This window comes from Aplidium turbinatum, chromosome 7 (assembly GCF_918807975.1).
Source record: "Aplidium turbinatum chromosome 7, kaAplTurb1.1, whole genome shotgun sequence".
Taxonomy (NCBI): Eukaryota; Metazoa; Chordata; class Ascidiacea; order Aplousobranchia; family Polyclinidae; genus Aplidium; species Aplidium turbinatum.
In genome coordinates, this window is record NC_137478.1 from 18,826,236 (window position 1) to 18,839,845 (window position 13,610).

At 37.8% G+C, this 13,610-nt stretch overlaps 1 protein-coding gene across 2 annotated transcripts in view; it reads right to left on the reverse strand.

Moving 5' to 3' along the window:
- LOC145774753 (uncharacterized) overlaps nucleotides 1–10,338 on the reverse strand; it is a 43,141-nt gene extending 32,803 nt beyond the window's left edge. For both annotated transcript variants that reach the window (XM_082586058.1, XM_082586057.1), the window contains exons 1-4: nucleotides 9,378–10,338; nucleotides 7,388–7,538; nucleotides 5,384–5,501; nucleotides 268–432 (exon numbers count right to left, since the gene is read on the reverse strand). In XM_082586058.1, coding sequence (XP_082442184.1) covers nucleotides 268–432; nucleotides 5,384–5,501; nucleotides 7,388–7,538; nucleotides 9,378–10,276 — 1,333 coding nt within the window. In that variant the 5' untranslated portion in view covers nucleotides 10,277–10,338. The remainder of the gene's footprint in view (nucleotides 1–267; nucleotides 433–5,383; nucleotides 5,502–7,387; nucleotides 7,539–9,377) is intronic.
- Between the last annotated feature and the right edge of the window lie 3,272 nt (nucleotides 10,339–13,610).

Genomic DNA, 13,610 nt, shown 5'->3' on the forward strand with positions numbered 1-13,610 from the left:
TAAAAAAAATAGTCTCTCACCTAATTCTAAATGAAATGTTCTTGTGGCCCTCTAACCAGCACAACCCTCATAATGTAGCCTAGTCCTGAAATAGTACATGTACATGTCCTAGTACATGTCCTGTAGTACTAGTACATGTCCTGAATTAAAAGTTTAGAAAAAACAAGAAGTTAATTACCTCGAAGACTACTTTTAGTATGCATTCTATAGCGCATATACAAACGAGCGTTTGTTAAAGACTACTACAAAGAAAATTTAATTTTTTACCTAATTCATGGCATTTCTTTTTCCAGATGTTTTTTGATTCCGCAATGTCATGCCATGACTTACAGACTTGCCCCACAACCGTGATGTCATCACTATCAAGGTGTTCAAAAATTTCCATCCAGCAATTTTCTGGAAGAACCTGACCCAAATGCTCTTGTGCTGTGTCTAATAATCAACACAAACTTGAGTTTTTCAAAATATCTCGTAAATTGTTGACTAACCTTCATAGAACACGGTAACTTTTTCACTTGCTCGAAGGCTTCACGTGTCCGTCTTTGAATCGGTAGGCATATACTCAATCAATCACGTAGGCTATTACAATCCAATTCTGGGTTATAATTTAAGATTGAAGTCGTTTTTTTATCAGCACAAAAACAAAAAATAACAAAATATATAATATATATATACAAATACTAGTGATGCACCGGAGGCAACATTTTAGCAGGAGGCCGGATGTTCCGGCTATAGGATAGCAACTCCAGTCGTTACCCCTTTGAAAGGATCCATTCAAGAATAAGATTTTGGGTAGATTTCAACTTTGGCAATGTTTTCTATCGACCCGAGTAGAATTGCATTTAAGATTTTTGATTGATTTCCTTGATCAGTTTTCAATCTTACAGGCCTCGAAATTCGTTTTTGTTGACGGCAGACAAACGTGTCCGGTCTGAGCAGCTATCTCGGCGGACAAATTAAGTCTCACGGCGGACACCAGTTTTAACGTCGATCGTCATACTTAATTTTAATGACTTTATCTTGATAATTCTTCGCCATTTGAGAACTATAGCTACGGTTAAGGCTTTTTAAAATTTCAGCGAAGTCACTCTGAAGGCTTTCATAAGACCAATGACGTGCGCTTGCGCTTAAAGAGTGAAAGCGCCCTGTAGCTGCTTCGCCGCATAACTGATTAACTTCACCGAACGAGGTCGTGTGGCTTCTTGCGTCACAATGCTCTGGGCACGAGTCGGAAAACTTCTGTCACGCTTTCTATCTCTTACCAGGAAAAAGACTTGGAAAGGTTTAATGACGTAGTTTAATGGGTATAACCGAAAAGCAGTCAATTAAATGTCGAATAGTTCTACTAGTGAAATGATAATCTAACTTCTTGAAGGACTTTAACGAACGGCTTCTCAAATAACTCTCATTTCGAACACAATTTATATCAGCACCAATTCTCATCTATTTGTATTCGATTACTTCAACTCTCAATCAACAATGATTTCTGCACCAACTACCAATCCACAACTCATAACACAACTCTCATAATCAACTCATAATAATAATCATTACGCAAATTACACCACTATTTATAGAAGGTTTTTCGGTATAGTAACTTCGAGAAGATTACGTAATGTTACATCATAGGACTCATGGTTCTGTCAAGTTGCACTAAATCGTAAACAAGCCGAAGTTTTTAGATTGTTACGTAGGGAAAATGATTCTAGAAAATACATTGCATAATAATGATTTCGCAATCAGAGATCCATTGGTAAACATCCTTGTGACATCATGACAAACGATATTCGGCAATTGTGAAAAACAACAGAACATTCCAGATTTGTTCTGAATGAATGTCCCGAATTCTCTGGAAACACATTACATTATAGAGATCTCGCAATCAAAGGTTACTTAAGGTCAATAACCGATGATAATCTATAGCATAAGAAGTTTACGAGCAAAACAGCACGCTCGATCAAGATACAAAGCAGCCCGTCGCGAGACCTCGCACATTGATTGTGACATACACTAACGCTACTATTTTCTGCTGTGTAAAGTTTCACTAGGCTTTTATCTTTAGGTTTATTTTTGCGTGTAAAGTGAGCGAAAGTGACAAAAAGAATGAACAAAACATTAGAAAAAGCACACTTATTTTCCCCCTCTCCGTGATGCGGTGTGGTCTCCAAAATAGTACCAGTATTCCACGAGATCACGGCAGGCTTGGCGTTCAGCTTGGCTTGGGATCAGCGCAGTCAGGGCCATCCAGACATATGCGATAAGCCTGCGGATGAGAGCTTCAACAGTATCGATCTTTAAAGACGTGTGCCAAACTCCATGAGATCACTGCTTGTCGTTAAGATACGTAATACCGAGATCTACCACATGTCATTTCTCCAGACTGGCTAATTGAGGGAAAAGCGTAAATGCGAGCTCTTCTTTAACGATAAAATTCAAACAACCTCTTAATTTTGATTTTTTCGTTGTCACTCATATTGTCGAGGGCCTTGACGGTCGGAAATTGCTGGCTTGGAGTATTTCTCGGCAGTCGAGTGTAGCAAGAACTCAGCGGTAGACACGTGTTTCGCCCATGAGGCTGGGCGCATCAGTACCGTACTACCATGTATGTTCAACTGTTTTATTCGCATCAACAGCGCATGGGTACAAAGGATTGCACGGCGAGAGAGCATAGCCAGGTCGAAGACTTTAAGAAACCGGCCTGCCACACCCCGCGGCGGCGGGGAGCGGCATGATTTAGGGGTGACGATGCACCCGGAGGGGTAAGTCCACCAGCTTAGGTCGCGGGGGCCAGGCTGGGGAGTCGAGGTACCTGTGGAGGGAGAGTGTGGATCGAAAACGTTACATGACTCGTCCACAAATTTACAATGGCGAATCGAGCCAGGGAGACAGGCTCTTTCTGCATAGCCCAGAAAGATGACCTGCGACGGGCCGGGCGACCCGTCGCGTGTGGATGCTGGAGCCGGCAGTAATTGACCGCCGGGCGGCGCCCACGTCTCCTTCACGCGTCCTCGGCGCAGGTACTTTGACTCTTATATCCGGTCTTTTTTTTTTTTTTTTTTACTTAATTCATGGCATTTCTTTTTCCAGATGTTTTTTGATTCCGCAATGTCATGCCATGACTTACAGACTTGCCCCACAACCGTGATGTCATCACTATCAAGGTGTTCAAAAATTTCCAGTAGTCTGCCAGTAGGCAGAGCGGATAAAATTGCCACATAGTCCTCAACTGCTGCTTTTGCCAGTCAATTGAATTCTAACCTTTGTGGAAAGAAAACAACTAAACTAACTGTCGGTAACGATGCGTTGCGATCTTTGACAGAGCTCATGCTTACATTCGTTGTTCCTTTAACAAGTTTTGCTGCATCTTGCTGTAGTAGCCTACTCGTATAATCTAACTTTGTAACCAACCGTGCCTTATCAATATTACTCGGAGATCAAAGCCAAACATTGTGACGTAAGACTTGAACTAAGTTGCGTGTGATTAGTGTAGAAGTACCAGTACTCCCATCCACTCTTAGCGAAGAATTCACCTTTTTTACGCTGATTCAATGTCACCAGCAGTGCCGGATTAACCATTAGGCAAAGTAGGCACGTGCCTACAGGCCACTTTCTTGGATGAGTGTAGAGGGAATTTGACTGTTATGAGCAGCAGGCACGTGATCGCTGTGGCAGCAGCATCCTATAAATCTGAAAGTCGGCGAGCACCAAAGCGGCAGAAGCATGTCAGTGATGGAGCTGCTACAGATGATGTGGAAGGGATGTCGGGCCAGAAAAAATTTAAAATCAACACGTTTTATGTGATCATCGACCAACTGAAGAGTGCACTTCAGAAACGTATCGATGCATATTCCATGGTGCTGCAGAGGTTTGGGGTTTTGACTGAGTACGACTCCATGTCTGTTAAAGACATCTGATGTTGCTGTTGCAGGTCTGGTTAGTGTGTATTCAAAGGACCTGTCTTTCGACTTCCCATCAGAATTTCGTCAGTTTATGTGCTGGTATAAAGACTCTAAAGAGCAAAGACGCGATGAAACAACAGCAACAGGAAGTGCCCAGAAGGTGTTTAAAATGCTGCACACTACTGGTGTTTAAAATTCATTTCCGAACACTGAAGTAGCACTTAGAATATACTTGTCTGTAATGGCTACGAATTGCTCGGGGGAACGCTCGTTTTCACAGCTGAAACAAATTAAAGACGTCAAACGATCAACAATGTGTCAACAACGTCTTGGTACACTGGCACTTTTGTGTATTGAAAGCCATCTACTCCGTAAGATTGACCTCGAAAAACTAGTTAGCGAGTTTTCAATCGCAAAAACGCGCAAACTTGTTATTTAGTTAGGCATAAGAACAAGTTTTTGCACGGTACCCTGTGTTATAGTTGCAACAACGATCTTTGTGACAATGATTTGGCAACATTGATAATTCTAATTTTTTAGTTGGCGACCCTGATTTTCGGGCCACTTATAAAATGTGCCTACAGGCCAGCAGACCTTTAATCCGGCACTGGTCACCAGTCGTTGAAACAACGTAAAAATCGAAAGTTTTCCTGCTTGAACGGAAGCTAAGGAATACAGTATTAAGTTTTTCTAGAGGCGCGCTAGAATGCGCTGGAAATTATATTCTCGCAACAATTGTTCGTGCTATGCAATGACGAATTGACGATTTGTATCGCTAGTTCCTGCGTTATTTCTCGGCGGACAAATATGACCGTTATTGACCGATCTAGATGGTAGGCTACTTCCCGCGGACATCACATGCTGTGACGGCCGACGTAAATTTCGAGGCCTGATCTTATATTCCCCTTAGCGTCCTATGTTGCATAATGGAATAAAGATTTTTGGGAAAGTAGAATGATTATACATATTTGTAAAGAAAATGAACAAAAAAAAAACTTTCAATTGACCCTTTATCGTTTAATGTTGAAAATTTACAACACGTTGTACGGTTGTGTTGCATGTACTAACACGTTTTTTTGAATAGAAAATATGAAAATTTGACTTTGTTTCTTGGGCGCTACAAGGTTGACCAATGTTACAGGCAATATGTGAAACCTATTCTTGCATTGCTGCTGTACCACAATGATACAAAAAAAACTATATTTATCCAAGGCCATGAACCTGACCACAGCCACACACACACACAGCTTGTTGACTTGTTGATATTTATCTCTAAACCGGAAAGTTCTTCCCAAGAGTTCTTGACATGGCCTGTTTCACTTTCGATGGTTTGCTTAACTAAACCAAAAAAAGCTTCTAACATAGCTATTGGACTTGAGCAAGAGCATTCCACATTACGGGATGGGGCATCACGTATTGGTCTATCCAGGAAAACACAATTCAGACTTGAAATTATTTGAAAACTTTTATAGGCTAAATCATACTTTCATCTATTTTTCTCTTGATACAACTGGCAACAAAGTCCACCTCAGGTGTGGTTGAGAAGGATAATAAGTGAATTAGCAATCGAACTCTTTTGTATTCTTCCCAGTCTGAGAGCCACTGTAAACAAAACTTACATTATAAATGAAGTTTCATCAAATTAATCATAATTTGACGTAAAAGTATTACACTACGTTTTGCAAAAGTTTATAACTCAATGCCATCAACAACAAAAAATACCTAATTGTGCATTAAGCAGAACATGTTGGAGAACAATTGCTGGTCAAAACCCAGACAGTTAGAAATACGTAGGCTACAATTAGCCTTTCTACCCTGATGTGACACATTACTCACAGTAAGACTATAGTTGTCGGGATTTGCTGGTAAGGTTTGACCACCCTAATAACTCAATTGGTTAAGCACCCAACTTGGTCCATGAAGAAATAAGAATACGGAAGATCAAGCAGCGCTGGTTTGACATTGGGTTGTGTGCTTGAGCAATGCATTTTAAGGAGTGCTCTCAATTTAGCGGCACCTAGTCAGGGCTGCGATTTTTTCTTTTTTGTCGAAGGACTAAAAACTCTGCTTTTGTTTGTCGAATAGTAATATGACGTCACAAGAGTCAAATAAGAGTTTGGCTGCGAATTACCGCACAAGTTGTGTGGATGTACGTCAGAGTCACTTACTTGAGTTTTTAATCGCACGCTGGTTAAGTGATTACAAAGGAGTATCAAGCGCTTAGTTGTGTACCTACCGGACGTGTATATTATTTGTTTTGCTCCAGGAAGAGAACTGTTGTAAATGCGAAACTGAGGATCGCAAAAGAAAAAAGCGCTAAGGCTATACCACTAGCGTAATCTACTGCAAGATTTTTTTTCCTTTGGCATCTCTTTAGTTTCACGCACGCAAACACAGTTAGGAGCGAAATATGCAAGTTACCAAATGTTTGATGCCAGGTGTTAAAACTTCGATCAAAGCATTTTCCGCTGTGTTTAAAATGTTCTTCTGTTGGAGAACTTCTTTCCAAAAAAATAACGAGATTTTTCATCTGAACATCTGATTGGAAACTAGGCTGTTTTCTAGATGTGAAAAACTTTCGTAACAAGTATCCAACAGAGTCATTTTAACAGTGCAATATTGTTAATTGGCTCAAACGGCGAAATACAAACTAGAATAGACGACAGACGTTGACAACTAAACGTAGCCTAGGTTATTTCATCTACAAAAGACACCCGTTGTGTCGAAAAGCACGAAACGTACGTGGCGAAATGTTTGATGCCAGGCGTTAGAACTTCGATCAAAGTATTTTTCAGCAGTTTTCAAAATGGCGGCGGGGACGCCTTGGGAATTTCTCGCGTGAAGTGTCACGTTTAGGCCTTGCCTTGAAGTACCTGGCGCAAGAAAATTTACGTAAGTCGGCACTCTTATGATTTTCGGCACTCCAGCCGAGTCACGATTGTTCCTCGACCTGACTTGACGTCTTCTTTCAACTTTTTTTAATTTTTTTTTCGTACGGCACGGCGTTTGTCGAATAGTGACGACGCGTGGCGAGCGGCATTGCCGCCGAAAAAGGCAAAAATCGCAGCCGTGCACCTAGTAAATAAAATAATTTAAATACAAAAACAGTCAACAAGAGGAAGCTTCACTCTGTCGATCTCGGTGACCAGGCCTGTTAGTGATTCAAAACCTTCATATAAGTATCCAGGATTAAACTCTCGAAGAGGCTTTCTCAATCCAAAGATAAAGATTCCCTTAATCAATCTGTTTGGGTAGCACACAAATGGACTATCTCAAATGTGGTTGGAAAGATTGTAGATACAAAATTGCTTTTTATTCTAGAATAATTGAGGGAAAAATTAGCAAAAAGAGTAAAGGTGATAAATGATTCAAGCAGATGTCATGATCTAGCAGCATTATGGCGCAAGCAGTGAAGTATTAGAACGCTTATGTTGAAAAGTATGATATACTTGGAGGGAAACGAATTAAAAATATACATTTCAGCTTACTTCCCATATCTTAAAGATCTGGTGACGAAAAAGTTCTTTCAAGCGTATAGTTTTTGTCTTGACAATACGGTGTTGATCAGACCAAAACTTTTGATTCTTGTATAGTTGCTTGGAAGTCGGGCAAGGTACCTTATTTCTTTTAGCATCAAATCTACAACACAAAATAGTAGTAAACAATGATGATTTCTTATACATCACTACATAGGCAGAAAAGTCTCCTCATTCTTTTGTAACTTCACATTGTAAAAATCTTTCACAATGAACCTTACCATAAAAATAGGCTACTTTGGAAAATATTTTTTAGCACACTCGCACATTTTCAAAGAAAGATTTATGTTTGGAAGGAGGGGAATGCAACCAATTTTTCTCAAGAGTGATACAACATATAACTACGTAACACAAATTATAGATATAGACGAAACCAGTTAATGGCATAGCCCAAAAAATTTTCAAAGCTTTTTAAGCAATGCAAATGCCTGCTGGGCCAAACATGATTGTTATCAAACAATTATATATAACTTTCGCTGCAATAATTAAAACTCAGAAGTCTAAAAACAGCATTTGAGCAAAATAACGACACAAATAATCCAACCTCAGCAGTCTGATATTAATGCGGTGAAGATAAAGCATTGGCATTGCAATAAGGAAATAAACCTCCTAAAATATATTTTGCAAACCAACCTAAAAAAAATCAATAAAAACTATTATCAAAAGTGAAACATCAGAGCAATACAGGTTAGTAGAGCACATGCAACGCCTCAGTCGCCTCATGTTTTATCGACTGAAAGAATAACAATTAAAACTTAGCATAGTAATATGGTGACAAAAATAGAGCATTTTCAAACAATCAACCCGGTTGCACCAAATGAATTACATGAACAGTTTGAATAGCATACTTCACACCTTCTGTTTATGTGATTTATTTGATTAAATGTTTTCCCACCAAGTTTGTAGTAATGTGTTAACTATTGATGCTCAGATATTGAGAAAAAAATGTACATATATATGTATAGAATGTTTTGTTATGGTACGTTGCTCAGACTCTGAAAAGACCCTATATTAATATTATGCTAAAAGCTCATGTTTATTGAAAAACAAAATTTTATGATGTTGCTTGCTTGCAAACTGTTGTACAAAGATTGAAATGAACTCATAATACTAGAGTAGTAGCAGAGTAAGTAGGATAAGTGCTCTTGCACTGCCTAAAATGTTTGTGCAGTTTTTTCCCTGTTTGTGTGCTTTTCGTATTTTTTATATAACCCCTACGGTCTACATGGATGTGTTGTGTATTGTGTAACATGTAGGGCTGTAGGCATATCTGAAACAAACAAATAAATTAATGCTGATGGTAAGGGATTGAAACATCTTATGTCGTAAAATGATTTATAGGTATATCTGGATTGTGGAACAGTACATTCTGTCATGAGACGCTTGACAGCAGCTGACCTATTGCACAGACAAAGACATATTTAGCTTCAATTTTTTTTTGTTTCATGTAGGCTACATGTTGGATAACTTTTGCGTTGTAACAAGAGCATAGTGAAACAAACTGTGATAAAAAGTAAACAAAAGTATCTGTGAAAGGCAAGATATGCTCAATGGATAAAGTAGAATTCATGCTAGGTAGACTTGAGACAAAATGCCCCTGTGGCAGGTCAGCTGAGATCAGTTGTCTGGGGACAGGTCGGTCATGACAGAATGTCCTGATCCCTTTAAAATTCGATTTGAAAACCGATTTCCTCTAGACTTGAACAATCAAATGAACAGAAAAGTATATAACAATTCTTTCAAAATCTGAATTTAACCATACTGTACTGTAGCAGGCATATCGGTAATCGGTATCAATCAATAATGTGTTGAAAGCTAAAATTTAAAAATAGAGCAAGCACAAAACCATATATATATAAGAATTTAAATAGCCTAGAAAAGTACATTATACAGTAATATATAATACATAAGTTATTTTGACAGAAGCAAATAATTTATCTACCTTGTCATGAATTTGCTCAAAGCTGTTTTGCTTTTAGTTGTGCAAACTCTCCCTAAAAGCTTGGTTGTTTCTTTTGGTGGAAAAAAATCTTCCACTTCTACATCCACTTGTGAAATTCTACTCATAAATTCTGATTCTGCATCATCATTCACTGAAGCACAGTTTGCAAACGCGTACAAAGATGGTAGGGATGGGAATGAACTCACTTTCTTTATTTCAGCTTTGCTTCTGTGTTCTGGAGTTTCCAGTGAAGGATGCTGTTCTTCAAAAGTAGTAGGTCCATGTGGGCTGGAGTCTTTTGGGATAGTTGTTATTTCTTCATCCGATGAAGAGCTGTTTGACATTGTAATGGACTTGGAAGGTCGTGGTACTTCGTTTACTTCAATTGGAGGAAAAATGCCTTTATAAACAAATTCTTCAGAGTCATCTATATTGCCTTGTTCTGCAAGAGGTTTTTTCTTTCTAAATTTATTGATTTCTTTTCTTTGATGAGCAACATATTTACTCATCTGCTTATATACTTCTTGCTGTTCTGAGAGTTTGTCAAGTTTTCTCATTGGATATTCATTGTTAAGCCCAGTGATAAAATCACGATGAAACACTGATTCCACAGCTACACTTAAGCTCTTTAACTGTGATTTGCTGAAGCGATGAATTAAACCAGCATAAAACATTCTTTTCTGCCAGGACTCCCAACTGTCAAACAAGTTTCTTATAGACTGAACAACCTTTATGTGTGACTGTGACAACTTTATCTTTCCAAAACCAAAACAAATGTTTGGTTGAGATAAATTGCTTTCGTTTTTCACATTGTCATCAATCAGTGATACATAAGAAGTGAAGCTCCCAGATAAGTTTTGACTGACATAGTCCATTGAAACTGGCTCTGGTTCCAGCATATTGCCAGTATCAGCAAACACAAAAAAGCTTCACATATACAATACTTACTTTAAAAGCAGTAAGATTCTAAAACAATAATAGTGATCAGTACTACAGAAGGATTCTGCTAATTTTTTGTTCATTTGTAACATTATCAAAACACTTGATCCATCATCTAATTTATTAATGATACACTTGTTCATTTGAATTGAGTGTTTTAAAAGCAAATGGCATATATTCATTAACTCATAATTTACACTAGACAAAAACAAACCCTTTTTGGGAGCCAAACAATTTTTAATGGTTTTTTGGTAATTTTGAGCTGCTGAATCCTAAAATGACATTTTTTTTCAAATTGAGTAGCCTATATAGTTTTTGAGATACCATCGATATATATTTTTATTTATCACAAAAGAAACGGTACGTCAGGCCTCGAAATTCGTTCTTGCTGACGGCGGACAAACGTGTCCGATCTGAGCAGCTATCTCGGCAGACAAATTTAAGTCTCACGGCGGACACACCAGTTTTAGCATCGATCGTCATGCTTAACACTTTATCTTGATAATTCTTTGCCATTTGAGAACTATAGCTGCGGTTTAGAAGGCTTTTTTAAATTTCAGCAAAGTCACTTAAACAGCAAAGTCACTCAAACTTGTTGAGCTGTGGGATTGAAGATGCTACATGCAGTAGTGAAGATGAACCAGCAAATATGGCTTCCTCGCCTATAAGAAATAGAGATACCTAGGGATACTTCTCACGTTGTTGAAAGCATCCACTACATCTATTGAAAACGCCCTTGTTTGGTGGAAAGCAAACAAGAACCAATTGTCTTGTTTATATCAGTTAGTTTCAAAATATTTTTGTGTACCTGCCACATCTGTTTCTTTATAAAGGTGTTTTTAAAGTGCAGGTTTAATTGCCACCAAGTTGAGATCCCGTTTGACTAGTGAACATTTAGAAAGTCTAAATTTGTTGCACTGCAATAAGCAATTTTTGTGATGTTCCTTGTTTTTGTAAACGCGTAAAAATCATTAAAATATGTCGATAGTAAAAACTGTCAATTATTCTAGAATAGATATCTGTATTGTATATTCTGTTTCAGTATTCTAGAATATTCTAGAATAGCTAAATATTCTATTTTTCCCATCCCTACCGGTACCTTTGTTTGGTTTACTTAATGATGTTGTCACAATGCTTGGAATTACATATCTGCTATTCAGTGTATAGTATACTGCGAGAAAGTTACCAACCTGTGCCAGGGTTTGATGTTTATCTAACACATCTACTGATTTGATATATAATATCTCATAAACAGAGGTGGGCACTGGGCAGTACCGTAGCGTGCTACTTTTTTGGTAGTTGCAGTGACACTACAATTATGTTGGAGTAGCGGCGCTACTTTTTTTTCAACTTAGCAATAACAAAGAAGTGCTACATTTTGATTTATTCCAATCCTGCTACTTTCCAATTTAAAGTGTTTTCTATAACAACTTGTAAATGACAGTGTAAAAAGACAATATCAGTCGTTTTCAAGGTCATTTTGACATCACAAAGTGCTGCGTCTGCTTAATTCAATTCAATTTTACTTTTCATTGCTGGCGCGAACATGGACAGAACGATAAAGTAAACACACAAATTTTACACCAACAAATGGAAAAGATGACAAACCAAAAGGTTTAAAATATACAATTATACATCTATAAAATAGTGTTTGAAAAACATAATCTTAAAAATACACGGCCACCAAACCTAGAAAAGAAAGCAAAAAAAGAAAACTTTTATTTTGTCGATTGTAAAATAGACTAACAATTAACACTTGCAAGAGCAACAAGGGAGATTTAACAAAAAAAAATTCAAAAAGTGACAAGTTTCCCGAAGTTTTTACTTTGAGAGTCTCGCATTCAAAAACTTGGTTGTGATGTCAGGGTCTGCCACTATTCGGTGAGTTCGATTCGGTGAGTTCCTAACCTCTAACCCCCAACCCTAAAACAGCAATGATAATTAGGCTACGGTACCCGATAGTTTTAAAAAAAAATTGAAAAAAATCACCGAATAGGGATCGGACTTACCGAATCGGACTCACCGAAACGGGCCATTCCGTGATGTCATAAAAGACTCAGAAAAATAAAAATTGCAGGAAACCAGCTTAGTGTGACCATGTGGATTCAGAAAAAAGTAAATAAAACTAGAGATATTATTAAATATAATAAAATACAAACATACTACTTCAGTCCAAATAAACTTTGTTCAATCAATTTCACTTTCCAAAAGTTTTATAAAGTTACAAGTGAAATAATTTTATGGCGATATAAATGTAAGAATATTTTCATCAAAAAAGGTAGTGATAAAAATGCAAAAAAAATTGTAGTCAAATGCAAATTAAGGAGAAAGATTATAATTGGAACAATTTGTATAAAACATTAAAAATACAGAAGTAAAGTAGTTTTAATGATACAAATTTTAGTACAAAAAATAAAAAACGGTCTGGCAGCACTACTTCTAAAAATATAGTTAGGTTACCATTAGCGGACTATAGTTAGGCTACCAATAGTCCGCCCCGATAGCTCAATTGGTTAGCGCGTCACTTCTGGAACAAAAAAGCTTCAATCAATCAATCATTTTATTTTTTGTCATTAATGCGTCCGGGACTAAATGAAAAATTATATAGTACGCTATAGCCTATATCAGTAGTTAGCACGGCCACAAAACCCAAAAAAAAACAAATAGCAAAAAATAAAACAAAAACAGAGAGAAGCACACATGTAGTAATGAATGACAGCCTAATGAAAAGTGTCATGGATTGAATTTGCCAGTTCCAATATTGATGTGGATGAGCAGTCATAATAATAGGATGGAGAAAGAAAACCGGACAGAAAAGAAACCCATCCTCAGGCAAAAGCCCGTTTCGATGTGGCCCAGAAGAGCAGGTGTTGAGCTCTTTCTATGGTTAGACTGCACATCACACAGTAACCTAAGACGATTGAGGTTTGATATCAAGTTTAAGTTATTGTTTCTTGTCCTGGTGAGTGATGGAATGGATGAGCTTCAAGATCAAGCTGCGCTGTTTCGACTCTCAGGGTGTGCGCTTGAGCAACGCACGTTAAGAACTGCTCTCCATTCAGCAGCATCTAATCAGTGGAATAATTCCCCGGCAACAAGACTTCAACAATCAAAAACTTTACTCTGCCAATCTCGGTGACCGGGCCTACGTCAGTGATTCAAAGCCTCTACAAATATGCGCAACTGTCAGGATTAAGCTCTGCAAGAAGCTTTCCCAGTCCAAGGATAAAGATTCAATCAATCAATCAATTCAACATATAATTTAACGAGCAATTTGATGACAAATACAGTACA